This window comes from Varanus komodoensis, unplaced genomic scaffold (genome assembly GCF_004798865.1).
Source record: "Varanus komodoensis strain SLA01 unplaced genomic scaffold, ASM479886v1 scaffold55, whole genome shotgun sequence".
Classification (NCBI taxonomy): domain Eukaryota; kingdom Metazoa; phylum Chordata; class Lepidosauria; order Squamata; family Varanidae; genus Varanus; species Varanus komodoensis.
Window position 1 is genome coordinate 5,351,176 of NW_025336157.1, and position 24,132 is coordinate 5,375,307.

A 24,132-nucleotide genomic window follows, 5' to 3' on the forward strand; every position below is an offset into this window, starting at 1 on the left:
CTCTCCGAGCGTCTCTTGAATGACCCCTGATGTGCTGCATTATTGTTCGAATTAATCATTCCTGCTGAACGGTTTTGTCTCCGAGAGCATTTGACAATGCTTGCCTCATTTATTTTCCTTTCCTTTCCTTTCCTTTCCTTTCCTTTCCTTTCCTTTCCTTTCCTTAACAAGTGTGGCTTGCGTTTAAACGGTGGTTTATGTTGTGGCGTCCAAATGACATCGTATTTTACTTGGGTCTGTAAGTCCAGATCCTTCTTCTATCTGAGATGCACCACAACTTGGGGTGCTGCGGGTGTGCAGCTCCCCAGCCGAGCGCAGGAGTCCGGCTTCCCTGTGTGGGGAGCGGCCTTCTCGTGAGTCGGCTTCCTCGGTCCCCTCTGGCCCCAAGTTGGCAGAGGGATGGCCCGCAGCCGCTTCCGAGGGATCCAGGCTGGACTTTTTCCACCTCTCCCTGGGATGGAGTCTGGGGTCTTCTGAAGCACTTCTCCGTTATTGTCAGCCTGCTCCCTCCAAGGCTTCCTAAATCATTTTAAAAGAAATTCATCCCGTGCTATTATGAATTCATTCCCTCTTCCACCAGATAGAAAGGTCCTTGTTAAATAAGAGAAATCCAGATCAGTTGGCTCTCTTGCAGCGAGAAAGGATTTCTACCTTCTGCTTTTCTCGGGTGGGGTTCCTCGTGACAGTAAGAGCTGGCTGGCAGGCAGAAATAAAACAGGTGAAGCTTCATTCATCACTGCATCTCTGTACTGAGGGGAAGCTTAGTCTGTTGAGCTTCTGCCTCCTTCGCAAATGCTCAGTTGTTGCTAACTTGAAACAGATGGCAGAGGCCGCTGTGTGTGGAGGGGAAGCTTAACCGGTTGTACTTCTATTTTGCTAACTGCTCAACAGGATTCAGAGGAAGGCGACGCTGCTGTTGGCTGGAGTCAAAGGAGTTGATCGCTGGGTGAACAGAACAGATCAATCGATACGCCCAGTAGTTTGAGGGCAGACATGGAAAAAGGTGGTACGTGACAATATTCTCAAACTAATTTTCTAAATGCACAGAAAAGGACTTTTGTAAGGAGGCAGGCAATGTCAGTAGGGGATGTAGAGGGACAATTGGAATTATCCTGAAGGAAATGTCTGCATAAAAATTCAGAGAGTGTTATCGAGCTAATATTTCTGAAAGCTTTCAGTTTATATTAATGGTCTGTTTATAATCTATGGCTGACTCACCCGCCCCCCTGCCGCCGCCTGCTCACTTTAATCAGCACATAAATTTTTGCTTCTCTTCCTCTATTTTTTGGTCCAGCTTGCTGTGCTTCTCGTAGATTTCTTTCCTCTCAAACCAAAAGCTAAATGAAAAATCAATCCACCTGTTGGTTCTGCCGTATTTACCCGAAGGGTGTGTGCGTGTTGTGGGCCTTTCTCTCTGTACCACACAATTCCCTGGCGTATTTTGTCTGCTCTGCTCCCTTCCCCTGGATCATGCTTCTGACATGTGGAGGATTACATAAGCAATGACCGAACCATAATCCGGGCTTCTCGCTGGGGATTAGGATTAGCAGCATCCTGCTGGAAGGAGGAACCCCATAAAAAAACCCCCACAAGCCACAGCTCCCTCGATGCAGTGGGTGCCTCTTTTCCGCTGTTTCCTTTCACGGAATGACAGATGTTTCCTTTTCAATGGCACCTTCTGTGAAAGATATATACATCGTCTTTAAAAAAATAGCCATCCCAGTATGCTGCTGGTTTGGAATGACTGTTTTCCCCAATGTGTTGATTAGATGAATCAACCGAAGGGATTAATCAGCTGTAAGTACTACATTCAGTGCACTAAGATTTCTCTCATTGGACAAAGGCCCTGCTAAAATTCAGGGACCCAATGCACTGGCAGGCACAGACCCCCATGGGCTCAGGGCCTAGGGTCATCTGGCTGCGGATACATCCCATAGCCTCATACGCTGGAAATCCTCGGACTACCTGGCCATACAACTCCCTTCCTGTTTTAATTTTTCCACACTGAAAAAAGTTGGGGACACGACATGCAGTTCTACTCCAGGCCAGCTGATTCGGCACAGCTCTCCCCAGCCTCGTGGCCCTCCCCGTTTTGGACTACAGCTCCCAGCACAGCTGACCGTGGGCCATGCCGGCTGGGGCTGATAGGAATCCAAATCTGAAACACTTAGAAGCTGGCGGTTCTGCGTGCAAAACTAGCACTCTGAGCTACAGGGCCTCTCTCAGTGGGCACCGGTGTGTCCGATCGGTCTGAGCCTTGTCTCATTCAGTCTCCGGGCGCAAAGCCGATCTGATGGACCAGCGTCTTGAAACTGATTTCCAAACTACTCCTTGAAAGAAGGCCTCTGTAGCTGGAGCTAATGAGGCCCCCTCGGAAGCCTGCGGCTCATCGTGAGAAGCAAAGAGCATTTTATTAATTCCTGCTGTCTTCGTCAAGTCTGTCCTCGCATCGTCATAGACGATCATTCTTTGAAGCCAGATGCAATTATGGGATGTGGGGGCACCGTGGGTTGCCATTGAGAAAACAGCAGGCAACGGACAAACTGGGAGAAAAATGTATGTTTCTAAAATAATAAGGGAGGATACTTGTCTGTCCATCAACGCCATGGTACAAAATGCAATTTGCAACAGGGGTCTCTCTCCCCTTCCCATCTGCAGTAATGCCTCACCCCACCCATCTTCCTCTGCAGGGCTTAGGAAATCGCTTTTGCAACTGGCTTGGGGAAATGAATTGTGGCATTTATTTTCCTTGAGAAGAAAACTTAATTGGCTGCCTTTGCCTGCTGTGAAATTTAAATCAATCTGAGTCATTCTTTCTAAAGTTGCTTAGATCCGTATAACTCAGCAAGTGCAAATTTGTGCCCTGAATCTTCGGAAGTACTTAGTAATGTACCCAAGTGTTAGGTCTGAAAAACGAAAAAGATGAAGCGTCACAAATACTCGCTTTCAGGCAAATGCTTTTAGGCACGCAGATGGGGTGTAAGATGGCTGCAATTAGGGCGAGCATCAGTTTAAGAACAGAAAACATCGTTAGTCAGGGAATTTCTCCTGCTTTCCCCCCCACCACTCTTGTTCCATCTGACGGACAAGGGATAGTTTTGGAAAGAAATACCGCGGTGAAGAAAATTTTGGAGCAATTCTCATGGGTTGGATTTGGCTGTTTTGTGCTTTACTTAGGTGGTAACCGAGCAATAGAGGTGTGAAGGGCAGGGGGAAATAAGATGGAAACATGCAGGGGGAGAAACATATTTTCCTTCATCTGCCCAGGTTTTTCCCAGGCCTTTACATACCTACTGAGGAGGGTAGAAGTGCCGGCTTTTACTATAAGGCCATCTCTGTGGCAGCCTGTGACTGCTGCCTGAGCTTCCCCCAAGGCCTGCCCAGTGGGAGAGAGATAGAAACATAGAAACAGAGCGAGGCAGAAGGGTCCTCCTGGGCCATCTAGTCTGACCCCCGGCTCCAGCCGGCTCCGCTCACGACATGCCCACCATGTGCATGTCCAGCCAGTCTTTGAAGAGCCTCACCGATGGGGCCTCAACCTTCTCCTGTGGAAGCCCATTCCACACCCTCGGGGTCCTGACTGTCAGCAAGTGCTTTCTGGCATCCAAACTGAACCTGGGTTCCCTGAGCTTTGCTCCGTTGGAGCGCGTCCTGCCTTCTTCTGCAGGGGAGAACAGGTCTCTCCCCACCTCCGTGTGACATCCCTCGCATACCTGCATGTCGCCAACAGATCCCCTCTGAGTCTCCTCTCCTCCAGGCTGAAGAGACCCAGTTCCCTCAGTCTCGCCTCATGCAGCATCCCCTGCAAACCGGCCACCAACCTTGTGGCCCTGTGCTGCGCTGACTCCAACCTGGCTATATCCTTCCTGCAACGAGGGGCCCAGAACTGAGCACAAGACTCCAGTTGCGGGTGCACCAGAGTCGTACAGAGTGGCAGCAACACCTCTCTCACTTTGGGCTCATGATAGGGCTATTTCAGATCAGGAAACGTGGGCGGGCTGGGAAGCAAACCTGTCCACCTGGCAGTTACTAGGTAAGCTCAGAAACACCCCAGAAACGAGTGTGATAAAACTCTAAGAAGAAAACTTCATGGGGGAAAAAGAGTTGCAGGAAGATGGAGGAAAGATTTGGGTACCGTGCGAGCGGCACACGACGCTGGCACCTTTGCAGCAGCATCACGGGAGCTGCAAAACGGAGGCCAGCCTGGCGACATGGTTCTGCTCATGCTGCCTGTCGGGGCAGCACAAACCCCCCAAAACTGCTCCGGGGATGAGAGAGGGGCCTCCACTGCCGGTGGTGAGGCCTTCCTTTGAGAAAGCGTTGGAGGTTTCTGCTCTGGCTGGGGAAATCGGTGGCACCCCGCTTTTTCAGCCCGGAAATGGGGTTGAGAATGTTCAAGGATATTTCTGCGCAGCTCTAATATTCTTGCGGGACCCTGCTGGCTGGGAATGATGGGGCCTGTAGTCTAACACTCCTGGAGGGGCAAGAGGGAGGAGGCTGCACCAGGCCTTCGCTTCACGCTCTCTGAAAAAGACGGCTGCCTGCATATTGGCGCTCGCCTTCAGCGACGGTCCCTTGGGCATGACTTCATCTCTGACGCGGTCGCGCTGGCTCGCCCGCTCCCACACCTCCGGCGACGAACACTGCTGCCTTTGCATCTCCCGTGCATGCTGTGCCGGGAAGAGAAGCGATAACACCAAGGGCTGCATCCCTGGGGAAAGGAAGCCCACTGGGAATCAATCTGAGCAAGGCTCAGGAAAATGCATCTATTATGATTTAACCTCTGGGCATGTGCAGAGGGCTTTTGCAACAAAGCCTGCCACAGATTGCCACCTTCTCTCTGGCCAGAGGTTGTGTGTGTGCCTTTCGCAGTGGAGTTTCAACAGCAGTTCTGTGCTCGTCACTATTTATGGGGTGGTGGTGGATTTCTACCTGTTGCGCTTGCGCGCGCGCTCTCTCTCTCTCTTTTTCTCTCTTACTTTCCTTATTTAATTTATTATTATGCGCCCGTCTGAAAGATGCTTTCAGGGCATGTTTGCATTCCTGAAGAATCACTGCAGGAATCCCAAAGCAACAGGAAAATAATTACCAAGCCAATAAAATATGAACAGACAGAACGGAATTCGGAAGGGCCTTTAATTAGTCCAGGGCCAGCTACTTTTTAAAGGGGTGCAGTGAGAAACGGGAGGCAGGGTCGAATCCGTTAAACACATCTCTCCATCTCAGACTTGTGCTTGTTCCAGTCCCAGGAAAGTGGGCAAACATGAGCTTTCCTATGCTCAGAGGCACTTTGATTGCTCCTTCGGAAATTGCGGCACTCGGTCGCCGCTGGAGCTTGGCTGGCCAGAAGAAGGCAGAAAGCACCCTTCTTAATTACGTTTTCTGCAGGGCTTCGCATCTGTAATTGCAGCCTCTGAACTATCAGAGGTTTAATTAAAATATGGAGAAAGCAGAGAGGAGAAGTGGGGAACTGTGGCTCGTGGCTGTTTCTGCCCCTGCTTTTTTCTAAGCCTTCCTGCACAATCTCGCCTTGTTGGTAGTGTGGTGTAACACTTCGTATATGCTCAAGGGCAGCCGTTATCGCTTCCCTCACGTATTCCAGGCCTCGGCCGCCACGGCGGTCCAACACAAAAAGGTTGTTTGGGGGCCAGGTCTAACATCCTGAATCATCTTCATTGTAATTTTGAAAAGCTAACAGCCTCCTCAATGGGCTGTCTAGGGCTTGAGGACTAGCTGCTTGCGTCAGCCTGGAGGGGAGAGAGGCTGCGGCCAGGAAGCTGTGCCCCCCAGGAGAGGAGAACAGGCCCCATGGGGCACGTGGAGCCCTGCAGCTTCTCTGGCAGAATCGGATTCAGCCCCCAGGCCTGTCACATCTCATCCATGTGCATCGGCTTCCCCGGATCTTTGTCCGGTTCGGGCCGCGTGGATTTCGCCACCAAGCCTTGCTTCGGCTCCTCCTGGGAGATCCTCGGTGGCTCTGGATCGGAGGCGTTTGTCGTGGGCTTCCCCGCAGGATCAAGGGGGGCTCCCCTGGTGTCGGGGTCCTCCGGCATCAGCTCTACTTGAACCCGAGGCAATTCCGGATCGGCAGCGGCAGGGAGCTCCTCAGGTCCAGAGAGACCTCCTTGGGTCAGGATGTGCCGGGAGATCACTGAAGGAGAAGGAAAGGCGTGGTACGAGGTCGTCGCCGGCCAACTGGCCACGCTGGCTGGGGCTGGTGGGAGTTGTAGTCCAACAAGGCTGGAAGGCACCATGTTCCCACCCCTCCTGCTCTAGTCCAGTTCCGCTGGAACGGATGGGAGAAAGTGTGCGACAGCGACAGGGCTTGGCATGGCCCAGGTGCTCCGCCTTGGAATATTGCTCAGGCGATCTGTGGTGCTTCAGGGTGGCGAGCCTGGTGTGGGGATTAAATTCCGCACCACAGATAGCTCCCCTCCAGCTCAGAATAAAAGCCGTGGGGCATAACGGGCACCTCGGATGCAGGACACCCGAGCATCTGAAAGCGATGGGGCGTTTGCTGTACTTTTTTTTTTTTTTGGCTGTATTCTGGTATCCCAGGGTAGACTGCTTCTGTCCATGGGGGTTCTATTTAGTTTTGGTTGTTTTCTTATGGAAAACCACCCGCCTGCTTATTCCCTCTCCTTCTGCCGCCCCCTCCTCCCCCTGCATTCATGACTCTCTGGTCTCCCACCTGCCCGGTCGTTACCTCTGGAGGGTTTGTAGCCATCCCGGCTGAGTTGGGTTCCACTTAATAAGGAGCTGTAACTGGGCAAGATCAGGAGTCCAAGGGAGAAGATGAGTATCTGGCCAAGGAAGGATCAGAGAGCGGGTTTATTAATGCGGAAGAAGGCACGGGCCACGTGGAGTCACTGGTCCGAAGGGTACTGGGTTCCCGTCCCTGCTTGCCCATGAACTGGCGGCCCTTCCAGAGATGATGGGCTTGAACAGGCCCCTGGGCAAGCTGGCTGGGAACTGATGGGAGTTGAAGTCCGGCAAGATATGGAAGGCTGCTTGTTTCCCCACTACTCTCTCTCTCTCTACTCCTGTAAAGTTGGATGCCCGGCCATCTTACCCAGGGGTCTACCGGCATTTAGCTTCCTCTGGGCTCCGGGTCCCCTCCCCCCCCCTCGCCATTTCCACACGCACCATGAGGCAGGCGGTAGTCTGGGCTGCCTTGGTGGATGTTCGCTTGATGAGTCCTTGCAGTGTTCGTAGCTGATCCAGCAGCGACCTGCAGGAAGAAACGTCGGCAAACTGTATCTGGCGTTTCTGCTTCCATAAGGACTAGAAACTTATTTTTAAAAGGAAAGGGAAAGAAGCTGAAAATGCAAGGTAGGGTTTGAAGTCTCCTGGAGTGGAGGAAAGTGCCCAGATCCCCTGTCCCCACACCATCCGTTATGGGCCAGCCCTTTCTGGTTTGTGCTCCTCACTTGATGTTCAAAAAACAATTTGACAGGGGAAGCGTTTCGTTGTCCTGGAGCTGCAGAAATGGGAGAAAGTTGCACTGGCTAAACCTCTCACCATTGGACAGTGTTGACAGGACCCCAGCGCTTTGGTGGGGAGGGCTGTCTGCTCATGCTCAGAGGCACTTTGTGTGCATAACGGGTTTAATCTAGCTCTGCCTGCCAGATGCAGAAGGGAGAGGGGGCTGCTCTGTGCTGCGGCCTGGGGGCTTCCCAGGACTTCCTTGCTGTGCAGAGCTGGTGTTCGGGGTTCTGAATGGGGCACCTATGGGTGAGGTATGGCATTCCCACATTTGAGCCAAGCCTTTCCATGCAGCTCAGCAGAGAACGGGGCAGCGGAGCTCGGACTCCTGGGTCCCCTCGGCCGGCGGGAGAGGAAGGGGCGGCGATAAACTCACACGTTGTGGATCTGCAGCTCCTGGACTTTCCTCCGCAGCTCCTGGTTCTGCGCCGAACAGGCTGTCACCCTGCCAAGGGAAAAGCAAAAGGAAAGCGGGTCGATTTCGTCCCCCCGTGGCGAGGGCCAGCAGCCTGAAACGCCAGATATCGTTGAATGCAACTCCCATCGACCTGCCACCAGCTGGGGACGATGGCCATTGGTGTCCAACCCCCTCTGCAGCACGGTAGGGTCCTCATCCCGGCTGTTCAGGAAGAGGGATTCGGGGGCGGCTGGGAGACCTGTGCAGGGTGCAAAGCTGGCTTGCCTGGGGCCCCCGAAGCCCCCCAGCCTCCGCTCCCTTCCCCACCCCGGCTCTCACCGGTTCTCCAGGCTGTCGATGTACTCCTTCTTGCGCCGGCGGCTGTCCTGAGCAGATTGCTTGTTCCGGATTTTCCTCCGCACTTTCTTCAGGATGCGCTCTTCTGCCTGTGCGTGAGGGGCGGGATGAGACTCGGGGGGCTGCAGGGTTTGGGGGCAAGACCCCCTCCCTGGGGCCCCTCCTCCTGGGCGTCTCTGAAAGCGACTCCCATGCTCCCTGCCCATTGGTGGGTGGTGCTGATGGGATTCGTTTTCCAGGCCTGTCTGTTCCCATCACACCCCCGTGGCCCGCTGGGCCACCCGCCTCAGGATCCTGCTCTCTCTGCTGTCCTGCTGCGGTGCGGGAGCAGTGGCCTTCTCCGTGGTGGCCCCAGGCTTGGGATGCTTGTCTCCCTTTCACTTTTATTTGGGTAGGTCTTTTGCACAGAAACAGCTGGCGGGATGGTTGTTACTTAGCTGGGTGCCTTTCTTCCCCCCCGCTGCATTTCTCATTGTGGTGTTCATTCCTTTGTTTTCATGTTATGTTTAATTCCGTTTTAGTCTAAATCCTTGCTCCTGTTCTGACTAGCTGCCTCAAGTGACGGGCAGGACGTGTTCCAGTGGAGCAAAGCTCAGGGAACCCAGGTTCAGTTTGGACGCCAGGAAGCACTTCTTGACAGTCAGGACCCCGGGGGTGTGGAAGGGGCTTCCACGGGAGGTGGTTGAGGCCCCATCGGTGCGGGTGTTCAAGGATAGGCTGGACGTGCACATGGTGGGCATGTCATGAGCGGAGCCGGCTGGTGCCGGAGGTCAGACTAGATGGCCCGGGAGGCCCCTTCTGCCTCGCTCTGTTTCTGTGTTTCTATATTCAGGTAGAAAGGTTTCATATTTGTTTCTTCTTGTATTTAATGACTCCATGTTTTGTCTATCATTATTAATTTCTTCAGTGCAGTTCAAGTAGGCATTTATTGGTTCACCATTACAAGAAAGGATATTAGTAAAAAAGGTGAAGTGGAAGAAATCGAGCTGTGTTGCAACTGGGCTTGATTCCTTCCACTTTGCAGGCGGCTCCGGGAGGACGTACCTTGGTGAGAGGCGAATTGTTCTGCAGCGAAACCCCTTCCCGGCTCAGCAGCCGTCTTTCTTCATCCGTCAGGCAGAGTCCCGGTGGGAGAGACAGCTGCTCCGGAGTCCCCTGCCCCAGGGAAGATACAGCGCCCATTGGCTAAAAGACGGGAGGTTTTTCTGTGGCACGACAACTGGGCCGGCCCTTTTCGGATCCCTTTTTGGTGGCCTTCTGCTTTAGGGTCGCCAGAACTGGGGCTTCCCTCATGTCCTACCCAGATGGGCTTTTGCCATGGATTGGCTGGAGCAGAGGGCCTCTGAGCACAAGCAGAGGGCTCCTTCTTCCCCTGCACAGCTGATGCAGTCTGCCATCGGCGGCTGAAGCTGCAGGGTTACCTTCACTATACCTGCCCTGGTGCTGCTAGTGCCCAGATGTGGGAAGGGGGGGTCTAAGGGGATGCAGGCCAGACCAATGAGGAAGGCCTTTGACAGCGATAGGCTGCTGGAGGTCATGTGACAACCCCTGGCTGCTATAAAAGCATCCGACCCCTAAGATAGCTGGGGAGTGCAGAGAGGTCTCAAGATTGGGCATGTCGTGAGCAGAGCCAGCTGGAGCCGGGGGTCAGACTAGATGGCCCGGGAGACCCCTTCTGCCTCGCTCTGTTTCTGCATTTGTAAGGTTTCCCAGGCTAGCCTGAGCCACTGGGCACCTCCATCCATCAATTCTGGGCTGCTCACCTGCTCCCTCGCAATCCCTGGTGGGTCAGCTTGAGCCGCATTCTCGAACAAGTGGAGCGATACTCTGCTTGCCGCGCAGGCCTCAGGGACGATGCCTGGGGGTGCCCAGTTCCCTGGAAGCAGGAATGGGGAAAGAACGAGAAGACACAGTGGCAGTCGGAGAAGGGAGAGAATTATGGGACGGGCACGGTCTGGAGACCACCAGCTCCTTGCCCCAAGTCAACACAATGCTCCTGGTCACCAACACAAGCACAGTATTTATTTAATTGATTTTTATGCCGCCCAATAGCTGAAGGTTCTCCAAGAATGGCAACCGGTTGAGGAAATAAACCAGTGGACATGTGTGGCTCTGGGGGGGTGGGGGGGGATCTGGGGCTCCATCCTGGCTGCCAACCAGCAATCTGGGCAAGGTGTTAGCAAATGCCCCCCCTCCCCCCCGTGCCCCTGGCTCACCTTGGGCGCTGGAGAACACGTGATCAGGCAGGCCTGTGCCTTCCACCATGCCCGTGTCGCAGATAACCTCGTAAATAACGGGAGGGGATGCGGCTGGGGGACTCGGCTCATTTTGTAGCGGGGTGTCCACGCAGGGGTCGTCGGAGATCCCGCTGTCGCTCTCTGGAGAGGCAACAGCGCTGCTGGAATCGTAGATGTCGTTGGGGTTGATCAGCAGTTGAAAGAGCTCCTCAGGGTCGTCGTCGTTCAGTCCCTGGGGCAGAATCGTGGATCGGTTAGTGGCACTGCTTTGCGGGGACCGGGGTTTGTGTGTGAATCCGTGCATGCATGCATGCGCACTCGTTTGTCCTGGGGTGCTGGCCTGCTAGGAGCTAAGGATGAATAGTTGGACAGGAAACTTTCTCGGTTGGGTTGCTGTGTCACCCATATTTGGTTGCATAGCCAGAAGTGTGGCTTCCAGATCGAGAGAGGAATTACTGCCACTCTATACGACTCTGGTGCGCCCTTGTGCTAGTAAAATTCTGCACGGTTGTATTAGCAGCAAAGCTGTCACAACCTTGTTGTAGGGGCCCATATTTTTCTGGTTCTCCCCCACCAATTTATCCCAGCGCCTGCTTTCCAACTCTCTGACTGAGTTCCCCATAAACTGATACACTTCCAGCAAGGATTATATCTAACACTGTCTGCAGACAATTGCTGCTTTTCTTTCCCAATCTTCTGCCCCCCCCAACGTCCTGTTTTAATAAACAAATAATTAGGACCACCCCCACCATTCTGAAACACTCTGTGGCTTGCTTTTTTACGTTTTTGTGAGCATCACCCTGAAGGTACTGCAGGGGCAGCTTAAACAAACATGGCACGGAAAGTTTTGTTTGGATCAGCAAACCTGAGCTCCGCCAGATGTCCAAGTCTCACAGGCTTTGTCTGAAATGCAGACGTAAGGGTGGTCTTGAAGCAAGAAATTGGGTTTGGGGTCTGCTGCAGCAAAGGAGCCGTTGAGGACCAATTCTTCCTGTCCCTCGAAGAGGGCATCCAGGAGATTAGAGCTGTTCAGATCCATAGCCTGAGGCAGATAAATAACATCGTAGGGTCAAAGAGAATCCCAGTCCTTTGGCTCGAATGTCTTGTGGTGAGCCGAAGCCCAAATGGACGGATGAAGAATATATATGCGCACGCAGCATTTTTCAGTTTAAGCCGCTGCCTGCCTTACGTGACGGATTTCAACCTTTTAGCCTGGGGAGAAAATGGCACAGTGTCCAGGAAACCACCAGAGCTTTAGGTCTGATCTCTTCGCCTTGGCCAGAGGCGAAAGCACACAAGCCACGGCGTGTTTCCCCAGTGTACGCTCCCGTCGCTGGTAGATGGCAAACGGCATTGTGTGTCGTGGTGTGTGCGGGACTGCCACGATCCGAGTTGTCTGCACACCTGTGGATTTCCATGTGGCGGCAGGTGCGCCTCCACGCAATCCACGGGGCCGCTCTGCCCAATTCCCAGGGTGCAGATGTGCAGAATAACCTGTGCAGCATCTCTGGCTTTCCCCCCTGAGAATCATGGAGGACATTCAGGCCCCTGGGGTGGGGTGGTTGTGTCAGGGGATGGCAGGGCCGAGCCCCTCCTCTGCAGGCGCACCCCAAGAAAGCACGGGGACCCATCTGGAGTGTGGGACCAGGAGGAAATAGGAAGGGAAACGGAGAACCAAGCAGCCACAGACGGACAGTCTGTATCTGTCGCATCAAGGAAGAGGAGGCGCTGGGAATAGAGGGGCCGAGGGTTAGCCACCCGATTAGAAGAGCAACGCGAGGTCGCAAAACACTTGGAGAGACTTGCAGCTGGGGTGGAGGGGGAGCGACCCAATGGAAAGTTCTACTTTGAGGGAGAAAGTTCTCCGCCTGCTCAGGCCGTGGCAGATGCTACCAGTTGCTATGATAACTGTTTTTCATGATGTGTTAAGCAAGGTTCCGCAGTGCAGAACACTGTTATGCGGAGTTTGTCTGAAACGTGTGCCCGGTTGGCTGCAAGAGGGTTTTGGCTGTAGCCTGAGGCGAGACGTGCCGTCGTGGAGTTTGCACAGAGCCGGCAAACTGGTGGATGCCACGGGCAAAGCTGGGTTCAAATTATGGCGCGCACGTCAGCCTGTCCTTGTCTCTCAGTTTAACCTTCCCCACAGGGTTGTTGTGTGCATCACAAGCGCTTTCAGAAGAATCCCATATGCACCTGGAGTGCAAATCAATAGCTCTTCTCTCAACTCTTAACCTACAGGGAGGCTTACACGAAAATAAAATGTCTTTCCCTTGAAAGGGGCGCGCAGATTCTCTGCGAATTTTGCTGCCAGTTTCTCTTCTGAAGGAACTTGATCTCTGGCACGGGAGGCCCCGATTGTCCCAAATCTTACCTTTTTTTCCTGCTTGATTTCAAACGGGTGTGTTTACTGCGGTGTCCGTCTCTGTGCAGGACAACAGGGTTGTGTTCAGCCCCATCAGAACAAGGAAGCCTTCGTTCTCCCTTCCGTACAGGATCTTGGTATCCTGGACCTGGGCCTGCCAAGACCCACCCACAGTCCGTCAACCAATTAAAAGGGCTGAATGGGGGGGTGCAGGTACCTGAACACACCTGTCTAGGTAGCGTACTATCGGGTAAAGAAAGCTCTTGTATAGAGCTTTAAATGGGCTTTGTTTGTAAATACACTGGATGGAATAGAATAATTCTAATTTTCAGGAAAGTTTTGAAAATTGTTAAGGTGTCATTCGTGAAGTTTTCAAGAGCACAAACCTTCAATGCACGACCTTAACATTCTTTAATTGCATTTTGTGGTGGTAGTGATAATTTTGAACAATTTATTTCAGTAGGTATTGTTCTACTTGTTCGCCTTTTTAGACTTTTTAAGACAACACGGAATAGCAACATTTTACATAAGAAAACATTTGTCTACTTTCCCTGTACATATATCACACCCTGGGTCTATTTTAATGAAAATAATTCCAGATTGAATAGCGGGAAAGGGAAGAAACTGGAATTAGTTGCAATCTGATTGATGCAGAAGGAAATCTGATAGAATTTTACAGCATTTGCTCTTGAGGTTCCCCAACCTGGTGCCCTCCAGACGTTTTGGATTTCAACTGGGGAAGTTTGCTCTTTTCCCACCTGTTTTCCTGCCTGTAAAATGGCTGCTTTTGTGACTTTCCCCACACATTTTGAAAAGGAGAGTGAAAGGAGGATGTTAAGTGGGGAAGAGCAGTCTTAAAAGCAGCGGCTGAAACAGCAGCAATGATTCAGAGGGAGGCACACTCTGTACATGCTCTATAGAATGCCCTTCCTGAAATTATGACCCTGTCTACCTTATCTACAACTGAAACCCCCTTTGAAGCTCAGCTTGGAGGGAAGTTCAGAAGCTTCTTCGTAAAAGCAAAGCAAAGCAACCCCCCCCCCCCCAAAATAAAATTCCTAGCAAGGCCCATGTGGCACAAACACTCTTATATTTCCAGATCCAGGTTAAATCTTTCCCATTCCCCGCTATTTGATGGTATATCATGGGCCACTGAATGCATCAAAGTTTATGGCCATCACCCATGTTTTACAGAGACATATTCTATGTTTTAATTCTATTCCAAATCGCTCCGAGCCTTTTTCCTTTGTTTTTAGAAAAGCAGCTAATAAATGTTAATGCCATGATGACAAATTCCAGGCCCCAGGGTGCCGAAAACTGGCGCGCCCGCTGCCCTGGCCTCATTTCATTCTCCTTCCTGCTCCACAGCGTTGCCCTTTTAAGCAGTGCGGCAACTGCTCCTGGTTCACCGGGAGAAGGTGGGGCTGGCGAGGCTGCTCCTTCTTTCTTCGCCTTGGTGACAGATCCCAGAGGGCAAGTCCTGCTTCTAGTCTTGTACGCTCAACAAAGAGCATCATCTCAGCCTCTTAAAATCGGACCGGTTTCTCATAAAGATTTGGTGTGAGCCGGGGAGTCTATTTCATGGATGCACGGAAAAGTTGAATCGCAGGCAGAAACTAGGCAGTTTTGCTGCGATCAGATCTGTCTGTTTTGCAGGGGTTGCTGGTGAGCAAAAGTATTGCCTTGATAAGGCTGCTAAAAGCCTGACACTGTAAGTTTTAGACTTAAGGATGGTCTTGCTTCCCAGGTACACCTTAAGGGTTGCTAAGGTTTGCCTGCCACCTCAGGTACCCTCTTAGATATGCCAATCGTTCACCTTTCCTGAAAGTCCATTGCTTTTGCATTGTGTTTGTCTCTATTGTTCATCTCTATTGTTTTGTTCTCATGTGCCTCTAGCATACTGTGTATCCCCCACCCTTCCTCCAAGCCCTTTCTGCCGCTTTCAACTTTCTCTAGCATGATTGTCTCATTTCTGCTTCCAGGGCAAGTTCTAGCTGATCTGATGTAGGACCGTTTTTGTCGTTTTTGGTCTAGGGCAGTGGTGGCGAACCTCTGGCACACGTGCCACAGCTGGCACGGAGGGCCCTCTCTCGGCACGCGAGCCAAGCCGCCCCAGCATCGCCCCAGCAGCCGAGCATCGGATAACAGCAGACATAGGGGCCATGCGCATGCTCGGAGAGGAGTAGTGGTGCCAGGCGATGACGGCACAAGCCGCAACTCATCCAAGCTGTCGCATGGCCGGTCAGTGTGCTGCCAGGCGCGCATGCATATATATATATATATGCTTGGACTGGCTGTGAGGTGTTTTTTCTAAACTAAAACCTCCGTTTTCAGATTTTTTTACAGTGTTGGCACTTTGCGATAAAGAAGTGGGTTTTGGGTTGCAGTTTGGGCGCTCGGTCTCTAAAAGGTTCGCCATCACTGGTCCAAGGTATTTGCAAAGCTCTCTTCCTGCACTGTATCTGAGCCATCCGTTTTCTCCCTGTGGGCTTCCTTCCTGTTCAGCTTTCCCCTCCCATGCATGGTGATAAAGAATACAATAGTGCGGAAGATTATGGCTCCAGTGACGTGTCCTTGCACTGGATGGTCTTTTTGAGTCCTTCCTTGCTGCCCTTCCGTATCTCAGTCTTCTCAGATGTTTGTTTGTTTTTTGGCTGAAGTCTCCATTTGAATTGATAACAGAGCCAAGTTATGCAAAATCGTTCACAATTGCAAGAGTTTCCCATCGGTTTTCATCTGGTGCAGGGGCCACTTGAGAATGTACTTCATGGAAGACAGAATATCCTTCACTAGAAGAACGAGCCGAGAGGCGAATTAAGTGGCTTTCTCTTTCCATGCAACACATTCTTCAACAGGGACCCTTGTGGATGTAGGCACCGGAAGGCTTGAAGGAACTCTATTTACAAGGCAGAGTTTGACGTACAAACCATGACGTACTATGCAATTCTATGCATGTTCAGAGAAAAAGGCCTGATTCCAGTGCTGGCTGCCGGCATTTCTGTTGGACCACTAAGTAAGGCTACTGCCTTTCCCTCCGAGCTGAAGTGCTTGTGCATTTCATTTTCTGTATCTGGGGCCAAAGCAACTTCATTGGCCTCGGTAAAATGGACTGTCGCTTGGGACGGACTGAGCATCGCTGCTTGTCCTGCTTGGAATTATTATTATTATTATTATTATTATTATTATTATTATTATTATTATAGCATTTCTATGCCGCCCCTTGCCGAAACCTCGGGGCGGCTTACAACATGATAAAATACATTGAAATACAATAGTACATAACAAATTACCATTAAATATAACAATACAAAAAATACATTGATTTACAAATACAAAATTAAAATTATCAGTATAAAATAAAAATATAGGAGGAGAAAGAGAAGGAAGAAGAAGTTGCCCAGGCCAGGTCATATGTTTTAACAATTGAAATGATGTTTAAATAACAAGGTCTTTAAATAACAAGGTCTTTGGAATGATCTGCCAAAGGTTGCAGACCCAACGGGAGACGGAGCTCCCGAAAGCAGCCTTGCGGAGGCTGCCCGCGGAATCCCGTCGCTTGTCTATAGGGGGAAGGAACCGAAAACTGGGGGGGAGAAAGCGGATTTAAGGGAGTATCCTGAAAATGGGCACGCCTTGGCTGGCGGCAGGGCTCTCCAGATTGCCACGTTTTGCTGTCTGTTGTCCCTTAGCACAGAAATTAGTTCGCTGGGTGTTTTGCACGCCAACTGCCAGAAGCCGCAGCCAGGACCGCTGCAAACTGACGCCCGGCTTAATCCCACTTGGAGTGGAGCCACTGAAATGAATCGGATGCAAGTCAGACGCGCTTCGCTTCAGTCCCGTTCATTGCAGCGCGTCTATTCCAAGCACGAGGAAACTTGCACTTTTCAGAACTCCTTTTCTTATTTTGACCGCGATTCCCGGTTTTTACTTTCTCCGTATCGCTCGTCTCCTTTTTACGAAGGGCGACAAACAAGGACTCCGCTCACCCCAATGGGGAAAAAGGGAAGAGTAGGAGTGGGGGGGGGAAATAGCGCTGCTGCTGCGCTATTGGCTCGAAGCGGTGCTCATCCTAGACGAGGCTTTCCCCCTTTCGCCTCCCATTGGCTGAGAGGAGCGCTATCCCCCAGGCTTGCTTCGTTTGCCACACGCCCCTGGCCGGGTTCGAACGTTCAGACTCTGGGGGGCGGAGCTTGGGGCGCTCATTGGCTGGAGGAGCGCCTTTCTTTCCTGCAGCGCCCCGCCCTTTCGAACGCTCCTCGACTCCGGGAGCAAATCCGAAGCTCCCATTGGCCGGCCGGGAGCCCTTTCCTCCTTTCCTCGCTCTTGCTCCGCCCCTTGGACCGTCCGGGTTCCCGCAAAAGCGGAGCTGAGTTTGGGATCGAGTGTCACGAAGTGCTCGAGGAGGTGAGTTCCGAGGCCCGGCTCGAGGGAGGCCGGATCGAGGCCTGCGCTTTAGGGGGCCCAGCGATTTCCGCTTGGGGAGGGTGACGTGGCACGCGTGGCTCACGGGGCGCGTCTCTTGCTGAGGTCTCTGCCCCCTGCCCTTTTTTCGGCGAGGGGGGAGGAGGTAGGTAAGAGCTGGACGCCCCCATCCAGCTGGACGCCCCACCTTGCGTGTTTGCAAAGGGGATCCACGCGCTCTCTCTGTGCGTGTGTCTGTCTGTGTTGGGGGAAAATACAGAAAAGTTCCAAAGGACCAGACTGATACGGTCCGCTCCATCTAAGACTCGCTTCGGTAAGACTTACTCTCTCCCCATTGAGTGCGTTAGCAGACTTAGTTTGTGGCCTGGAAGTACAAGGTCTTTTAAAGTACAAGTACAAGGTAATAATAATAATAATAATAATAATAATAATAATAATAATAATAATGGCCTTTTAGGTCTTTTGGGTTCCAGTTTCTATCAGTCTTAGATGGCCTAGCTCATGGTGGGCATGCCATGAGCAGAGCCAGCTGGAGCCAGGGGTCAGACTAGATGGCCTGGGAGACCCCTTCTGACTCGCTCAGTTTCAATGTTTCTGTGCTCAAGAATAGTGGGAGCTGAAGTCCAGAACTTATCTGCAGGACACTAGATTAGGGGAGGCAGGAATAGAAGGTTTATTCAGTGGGCATTAGACTTCCATTCAATGCATCTTTAACATCCTCCATCTCTTGTTAACACATTTTATTGAATATGTTTCCGCAAATTTATGGATTCTTGTTTTCCTTTGTGCTGCCTTGAGAGGATTCCTTTAAAAAGTGTATTGGACCGGATCTCTTCAGCATCCCCAGTATGGGTAGGTGTTAGCTGGGGAAGAGTGCAGTGTCAGATAGCACACCTGGAAGGTATCAAGAACATTGGACAGATCCAGCAGGGTTTTTAACAGCTGCTCACAAGAAACCCACATGCATGAGTGAGTGGAACAGCACCCTCTTGCCCATGTTCCCCAGCAACTGGTGTACACTGCCATACTGCCAGCCTGAATCCAACCTGGCATCCTCCAGCTATGTCGGAATGCTATCTACTTCATCCCAAGTAAGTACCAGCAGGCATGCTGGCTGCGGATGATGGGAGCTGTTGCCCAGCACTTTATCCATTTAAGGAAAGAGATGGGGGCTTTTTAGGCTACCCTTTAAGCCTTAAAAATGGCCATGGTGGTTGAAGATGGTGAGGAACCAGCCTTGGGGAAGGCTGCCTTAAGTTCTGAGAACCAACGTTGGGCCCCCAGCCTTATGGGGGCTTTGGGGCCGTTTGCTCCCTTGTACCCCCTGCTTCTAAACACAGCGTGCAGTTCCTCTGTCGACCTCACAGTGACAAGGGGTGGTCATGGTTGCCGGCTTAGATCACCTTTTAAAGGAGATCCCTGGGTTTCCTTGAGGAGAAAATTGCCTGGAGGCTGTTGGCTGTGATAGTGAGTACAGCAAACCCGTTCATATCCCATGGCAAGTTCACAGCTGTTCGTGGCACGTGCACCTTCGTAAAGGTACAGTCAGCTGCAATTTTAGATGGAGAACAGTCCTACAACTCCCAGGCATGCTGGGTCTTTTAAGCCAGGCCCCTTCTGGCTAAAAAAATAAAAATGCAGCAATGCGATTGGATATTGTTATGGGTTCTTGGCAATAGAGATCCCTTCCAAGAGAAAGGAAGGGAAGTAAAACTGTCTCAGAAGTAAGTTTTCCTGTGTTAACTGGGACCCCCTCTTGGGCATGCTGTGTGATAGGATTGCTACCTTGGAAGAACTCGCAGCCCTTCAAAAGTTTGAGGCTTCTTGGGAGCAGCAGTAAAACATTATTAAAACCACCTGAATGCCCAGTGTTACATGTTTGCATTGAGTGTCAACGTGGTCCTGTGTATTTGGGTGTTTGTTCAGTCTGGGTCCAAGTTGACCTTCTGCTGGTAGAGGGATTTATTTAGTCGTCGTCCTGATTCTTTGAATTGTTAGTGTGAAAGAAATGTATGATCATTTCCCTTTATATTGTGAAAGTTATGGAAGAACCGCCTTATTTCATCAAGGCTTTTTAAAGTTGGATGTGTTAAGTTGGATTCTTTTGATCCCCACACTTCCCGTGTGGGTGCGCTTGAGATTTTGGGGTGGAAAAGGGGACGTGGGAAGCTTAAATTCTCCTGTCTGTATTCCTAGAGCGCCATAGTCCCGGTCCAGCTCAGGGCTGGATGTGAATGCGGGAGAGGTGATCGTCCAGTCGTGCGAGAGTTGGCCATGTGCAATTCGAAGTGTGTGTGGACTGCTCTGAATCCCTGTAGAACTCCCAGCCACAAAGAGGTGGAACATGGGACCTTGAGACTGTTGGATCTTTGCATATTGTAAAGTTTGGCTCACTTGCTCCATCATCCTCAACATTTCCTGCCCCAGGGAATTAAAGGACATTTGCATGGGCTTAGATGCCCATGTAGTGCCCTCCAGATGGGTTGGACTACAGCTCCCATCATCCCAGCCGGTCTACAAGAGGGTGATGGGAGTTTTAAGTCGAGCCACCTGTAAAACTCCATGCATGCTCATAGTGTGCAGTGGATTGGCACAGAGTTGGTTTCAAAGTCCTTGGGCACAGTTAAGTGGCCCCTAACTTGCATGTTCCACCCATATCAGGAGGCAGACACAAAACAAGGTTGCTAGTCCTCAGGGTGTCACGAGGAACCAAAAACCTGTTGTTTTTGCGAGGGTTCTTAAGTGGTCCTTGGTTCCTGGGTTTCTGTTTTCATTTTAACTTGGGCCTTCTCCGCACGCAACTTTGGTTTTGCTTCTAATGTCTGTGCATGCTGCACTTGACAAGTGGGCGAGAGGAACGGGTCTCTGTCCCAAGGTGCTGGTGGGCTATAATTGGACGTAGATTATGGAGGATGTGGGCTCTGTGATAAAAGCAGCAGAGATGGGGGCAAGTCACATGTGCTGGGGCATCATGTCATGAATTGTTTCCTCTTTGCACCCATGGCCTGTGTTTTGGGTGGCCGATAAGGATTGGTCCGATTGCATCCCCCATCCTTTCCCAGTTGCAGCCGTATCATTTCTCTGGTCCCTCCAAAATTCTGCTTTCCGGGGCCGCTTGCCTTGCCTTGCCTGGCCTTCCGGTCATGCCCGGCTTGAGTCTGTGTCCTGCGTGCAGTTGTGTTTGTCGAGCAAGGCCTGGAGGTCAGAGGTTGTTATGTTTTCCCCCTGTACTCGGAGGAGGGTGGGGAGAGATTACTGGAATCTCCTGGGCCAGGGATGAGTCACTTGCTAGTAAAAGCGTCCAGGAAGTTCCCAGAATGCGGGTGAGGATTTGCTGATTGGCTCCGATTAAAAGCCGCGGCTGGTGACAGGGGTTGTCCCCTCCTCTTGCTGCCCGTGTCGTGTCGGGGTGGTTTCTAATTTGCACACTCAAATAAGAAAATCCTTCCTTCTCCTGGAGCTTCCTGTCTCCCAGTGACTAGTGGAAGGAGAGAAAACCAAGGCGTGATAAGGACTTACGCAGGGCAGTCTGTATTGGACAGAGTCTGTTAGCTCTCTGTCCCAAAGAGCTTACATTAGAAATTTGGACAGAGCGGGGAGACAAAGAAAGAAAAGTCACAACTGGTTCAGTTACTCGTATTAGTGCGAACTGTGCGATATTTCCTTCATAAATATGGAGCTCTTGGTGCATGGACAAAAGCAATTTTACCCCATTGCAAGCTAGGTATGGAATATCCGCAACTATATCCATCATAAACATGGAGTTACTGGTACGCCCACAACAAACGATGCTTTAGGTGGCACCGTGCCATTCTTGCTGCTTTGGCCTTCTAGAAATGTAATTTCCAGAGATGTTGAAGCCATGGGGCTGGGGCTGGGGCTGGGGCTGGGGTGGAAATTTGGGGAAGATAAGCAATATTTATTTTTTCGGGACTGTTTACACATCTAAAGTCACTTCGTTGCTTTAGGATAGCTTTCTTGAGGCTAATGGCCTCCAGATATACTTGGGATTTCAGTTCCCATGAGCCTCAGTCATCAGGGCAAATGGTTAGGAATAACGAGCTTTGTAGCGAAAAACATCTGAAAGGCCAAGTTGGGGAGAGATTTTTTTAGAAAAAAAAGCAGCCTTTATGTGCCCAAAGTGACATGGTAAGTTGGCTTGGTCATCACTTTATCATTGTTTACACATTTATTGATATATTAATTACTTACATTCTATGCTGCCCAGCAGCAAAAGCTTTCTGGAGAGTTCACAACCATTTAAAACAATTTAGCAAAAAATGCAGTATAGAAATAAGAACTGGAGTAAGACTGAGCAGCAGTGCAAAGATTTAAAACATGCTGCAGGATTTAAATCAGACTGCTTGCATTTAAAGCACAGCAAATACGTAATTATTGTTGGGATACACACTGCTTTTAAATTTAACATACCAATCAATGCACCATCATGCATTCTATTTTTGTCCACCCCAGGGGAACTTCTGCAAGTTCTCCCTGAAGAAGCTGAGAAAGACCCCCTGTTCTTGTTTTCTGGGAAGTTTGGGGGATTTCCTAAGCTTGTTTCTGTAGGTTTCTGAAGGCAGCACTGAACACATTTATCGCTGAGATACCACTCTTTAGCAGGAAGGATTGAAAACTTGGCACTGAGGTCCATGAAACCAAGCTTCAAAGTTAGTTTTCCAAAGCGGGATAATGTCTATGCTGTTCCGTCACAACTGCTGACAGCGACAGGAGAGGCTACCGTGGGTTTTTTTTCCTTTTGGATGTGTCAGTGTTAGATCTGAACTATCGTGATGGACTGGCCAGAGGCATCTGCCCAGAAAATGCCCAGAGACCCAGGGTTCTGCCAGACAAAACCTGCAGTTAAGCAGGCACATTTTCTTCCATATGTTTATGGTGATTCTCCTTGTTTGGATTTGGAGATGGCCTTGGTGCGTCTCTCAGTGTCTGCTACAGTAAAGCACCCATGAGATTAGCAATTTCAGCAAGGAAGGGAAAGATTAAGTGGGGATCTTGCAGAGAGCAATAAAAAGTAATTTTCTCCCATGACTTCATTATTTCCAGACTTTTTTTTTTTTTTTACATCTCATATCTTTCTGCAGAAGTATTGAAATCATTGAGGGGAATAGCCATATGTAAAGACCCTGTCTTAAACTCTGAAAGGAAATAGGTCAGAATTCAAAGCTGTTCAATTTTGGGGGGAAATCAGAAATGGTCCATTGGGGGATTTTTCTTTTTCTGCTCCCCCCCCCCCGCATTCACATTTCTACAAATGTCAAAATAGGCTGCTCTCCAAGAGCTGGGGGTCTGCAGTGGTGGCTCATGGGTTCTCTTTCCTCTGTGCGCGAGATTGCTGATCGCGTCGCTCTTCCCATGATTCCATTTCCCTTTTCTTTCTCCAGGTCCGCATCCCTTCGAGCTGCTGAACGTGTCAGACGACCGGGATGAAGAGGATGGCGGCAGCTTGAACCATTCTGAGGCCGCCCGTCCCGTCTCCCCTCAGCCCTGCCACTGCTTGAGGCCGCTGCCCAGGTCCGGCTGGGAGTTGGGTTCCAGACCTCGCTGGGAGGCATGGCTGAGCCGCTGGGATACGAGGCGGAACTCCAGCACACGGTCTGGGGGGCCCACTCCCTCGCGGGGCCACGCCGCCCCGCCGCGGGCTTGGAGGTGAAGCTCGGCTCGCTGGCGCTTCTCCTGCTGGTCACCCTCGTGTGCGGCTTCCTTCCGCTGTGGATTTTCCGTCGGCCCGGCGCTTCCGTCAGCTCCTCGGGTGAGGCTGGCTCAGCCAGTGGCCCCTTCCGTAGCTTAACCCAGTGTCCCGGACTGGGTTGGGTTTCCCCACTTTGGATATTTCCAGAGTGTGTTTTTCTTGTCCGTGTGCCTTCCAGATCAAGGCCGCAGATCCATTTGGCTCACAGGCCCAAATTTATTTATTTATTTGGGAAGCTTCTATGGCTCACATGCCCTTTCTTTCTTTCTTTCTTTCTTTCTTTCTTTCTTTCTTTCTTTCTTTCTTTCTTTCTTTATTTATTTATGAATGAATGAATGAATGAATGAATGAATGAATGAATGAATGAATGAATGAATGAAGCTTCTGTGACTCACAGGCTATCTATCTATCTATCTATCTATCTATCTATCTATCTATCTAGGAAGCTTCTGTGCCGCCCCATAATAACAATATAAAAACAATATAATTTGAGACGACCTGGCCAAAGGTGTAAAATAAATAAATAAATAAATAATATTAGCAATTAACGTCCCAGTCTTGTCCTCTGGGTTTCCCCAGATACTCGCCATCCTTTTCCTTGGTCTCACCCCCACTGCCCAGCCACCAGTTATTCTGCGCTTTCCTGGCTTTTGCATATTTCCTCCCATTCTTAACGGTTTAAATCCCTCTTTTCCAGCTCAGTCACTGACAGTAAAAGCTCGAAGCCGAAATATGCTGGCCCCACCCCCTTCCCTTTGGCCCCGCCTAGTTTTGCCTTTGGCCCCTCCTACCTCTAGGATGCAGAGCTGCTCTGAACGAAGTGCGGCCCTTGGGCTGCAGGAGGCCTGCACTTCGGGTCTCTCCGATGAAAGGGTTTTCGGGGTTGCAGCCCCATCAGTAGCAACATGGAGGCTTCGCGAAGTGCCCTTCGGCAAGGTGACTCCCGGCAAGGATCGTAATGGCCCCTCTCCTCCTCCTCCTCCGCCCCTTCCCCTTCTCTGCAGCCGCCCGGAGGAAATGTTTAAGCCTGGTGAGCTGTTTCGCTGGTGGCGTCTTCTTGGCTACTTGCCTCCTGGACTTGATTCCTGATTATCTCGCCAGCATGAACAAGGCCCTTGATGACCTTAGAGTCACGGTGAGTGAGGGGCTGGATTGCAGTGTG

At 51.0% G+C, this 24,132-nt stretch overlaps 2 protein-coding genes across 9 annotated transcripts in view; one reads left to right on the forward strand and one right to left on the reverse strand.

The window, feature by feature from the left end:
• SLC39A1 (solute carrier family 39 member 1) overlaps positions 1-24,132 on the forward strand; it is a 40,130-nt gene that overhangs the window by 10,216 nt on the left and 5,782 nt on the right. For 4 of the 8 annotated variants that reach the window (XM_044448432.1, XM_044448430.1, XM_044448434.1 and 1 more), the window contains 3 exons: positions 892-1,006; positions 22,663-23,030; positions 23,975-24,105. In XM_044448432.1, the coding sequence (XP_044304367.1) occupies positions 22,832-23,030; positions 23,975-24,105 (330 nt within the window). In that variant the 5' untranslated portion in view covers positions 892-1,006; positions 22,663-22,831. Of the gene's footprint in view, positions 1-891; positions 1,007-7,907; positions 8,087-17,055; positions 17,243-22,662; positions 23,031-23,974; positions 24,106-24,132 lie in introns of those variants that run through there. The other 4 variants (XM_044448431.1, XM_044448438.1, XM_044448436.1 and 1 more) reach the window with 3 other exon arrangements.
• Positions 5,868-11,515, reverse strand: CREB3L4 (cAMP responsive element binding protein 3 like 4). The gene is made up of 9 exons (XM_044448403.1): positions 11,342-11,515; positions 10,456-10,708; positions 10,003-10,115; positions 9,284-9,394; positions 8,222-8,328; positions 7,862-7,930; positions 7,147-7,231; positions 6,707-6,803; positions 5,868-6,151 (listed from the first exon to the last, which is right to left on the reverse strand). Exons 1-9 carry the CDS (start codon positions 11,513-11,515, stop codon positions 5,868-5,870), a joined length of 1,293 nt encoding a protein of 430 aa, XP_044304338.1.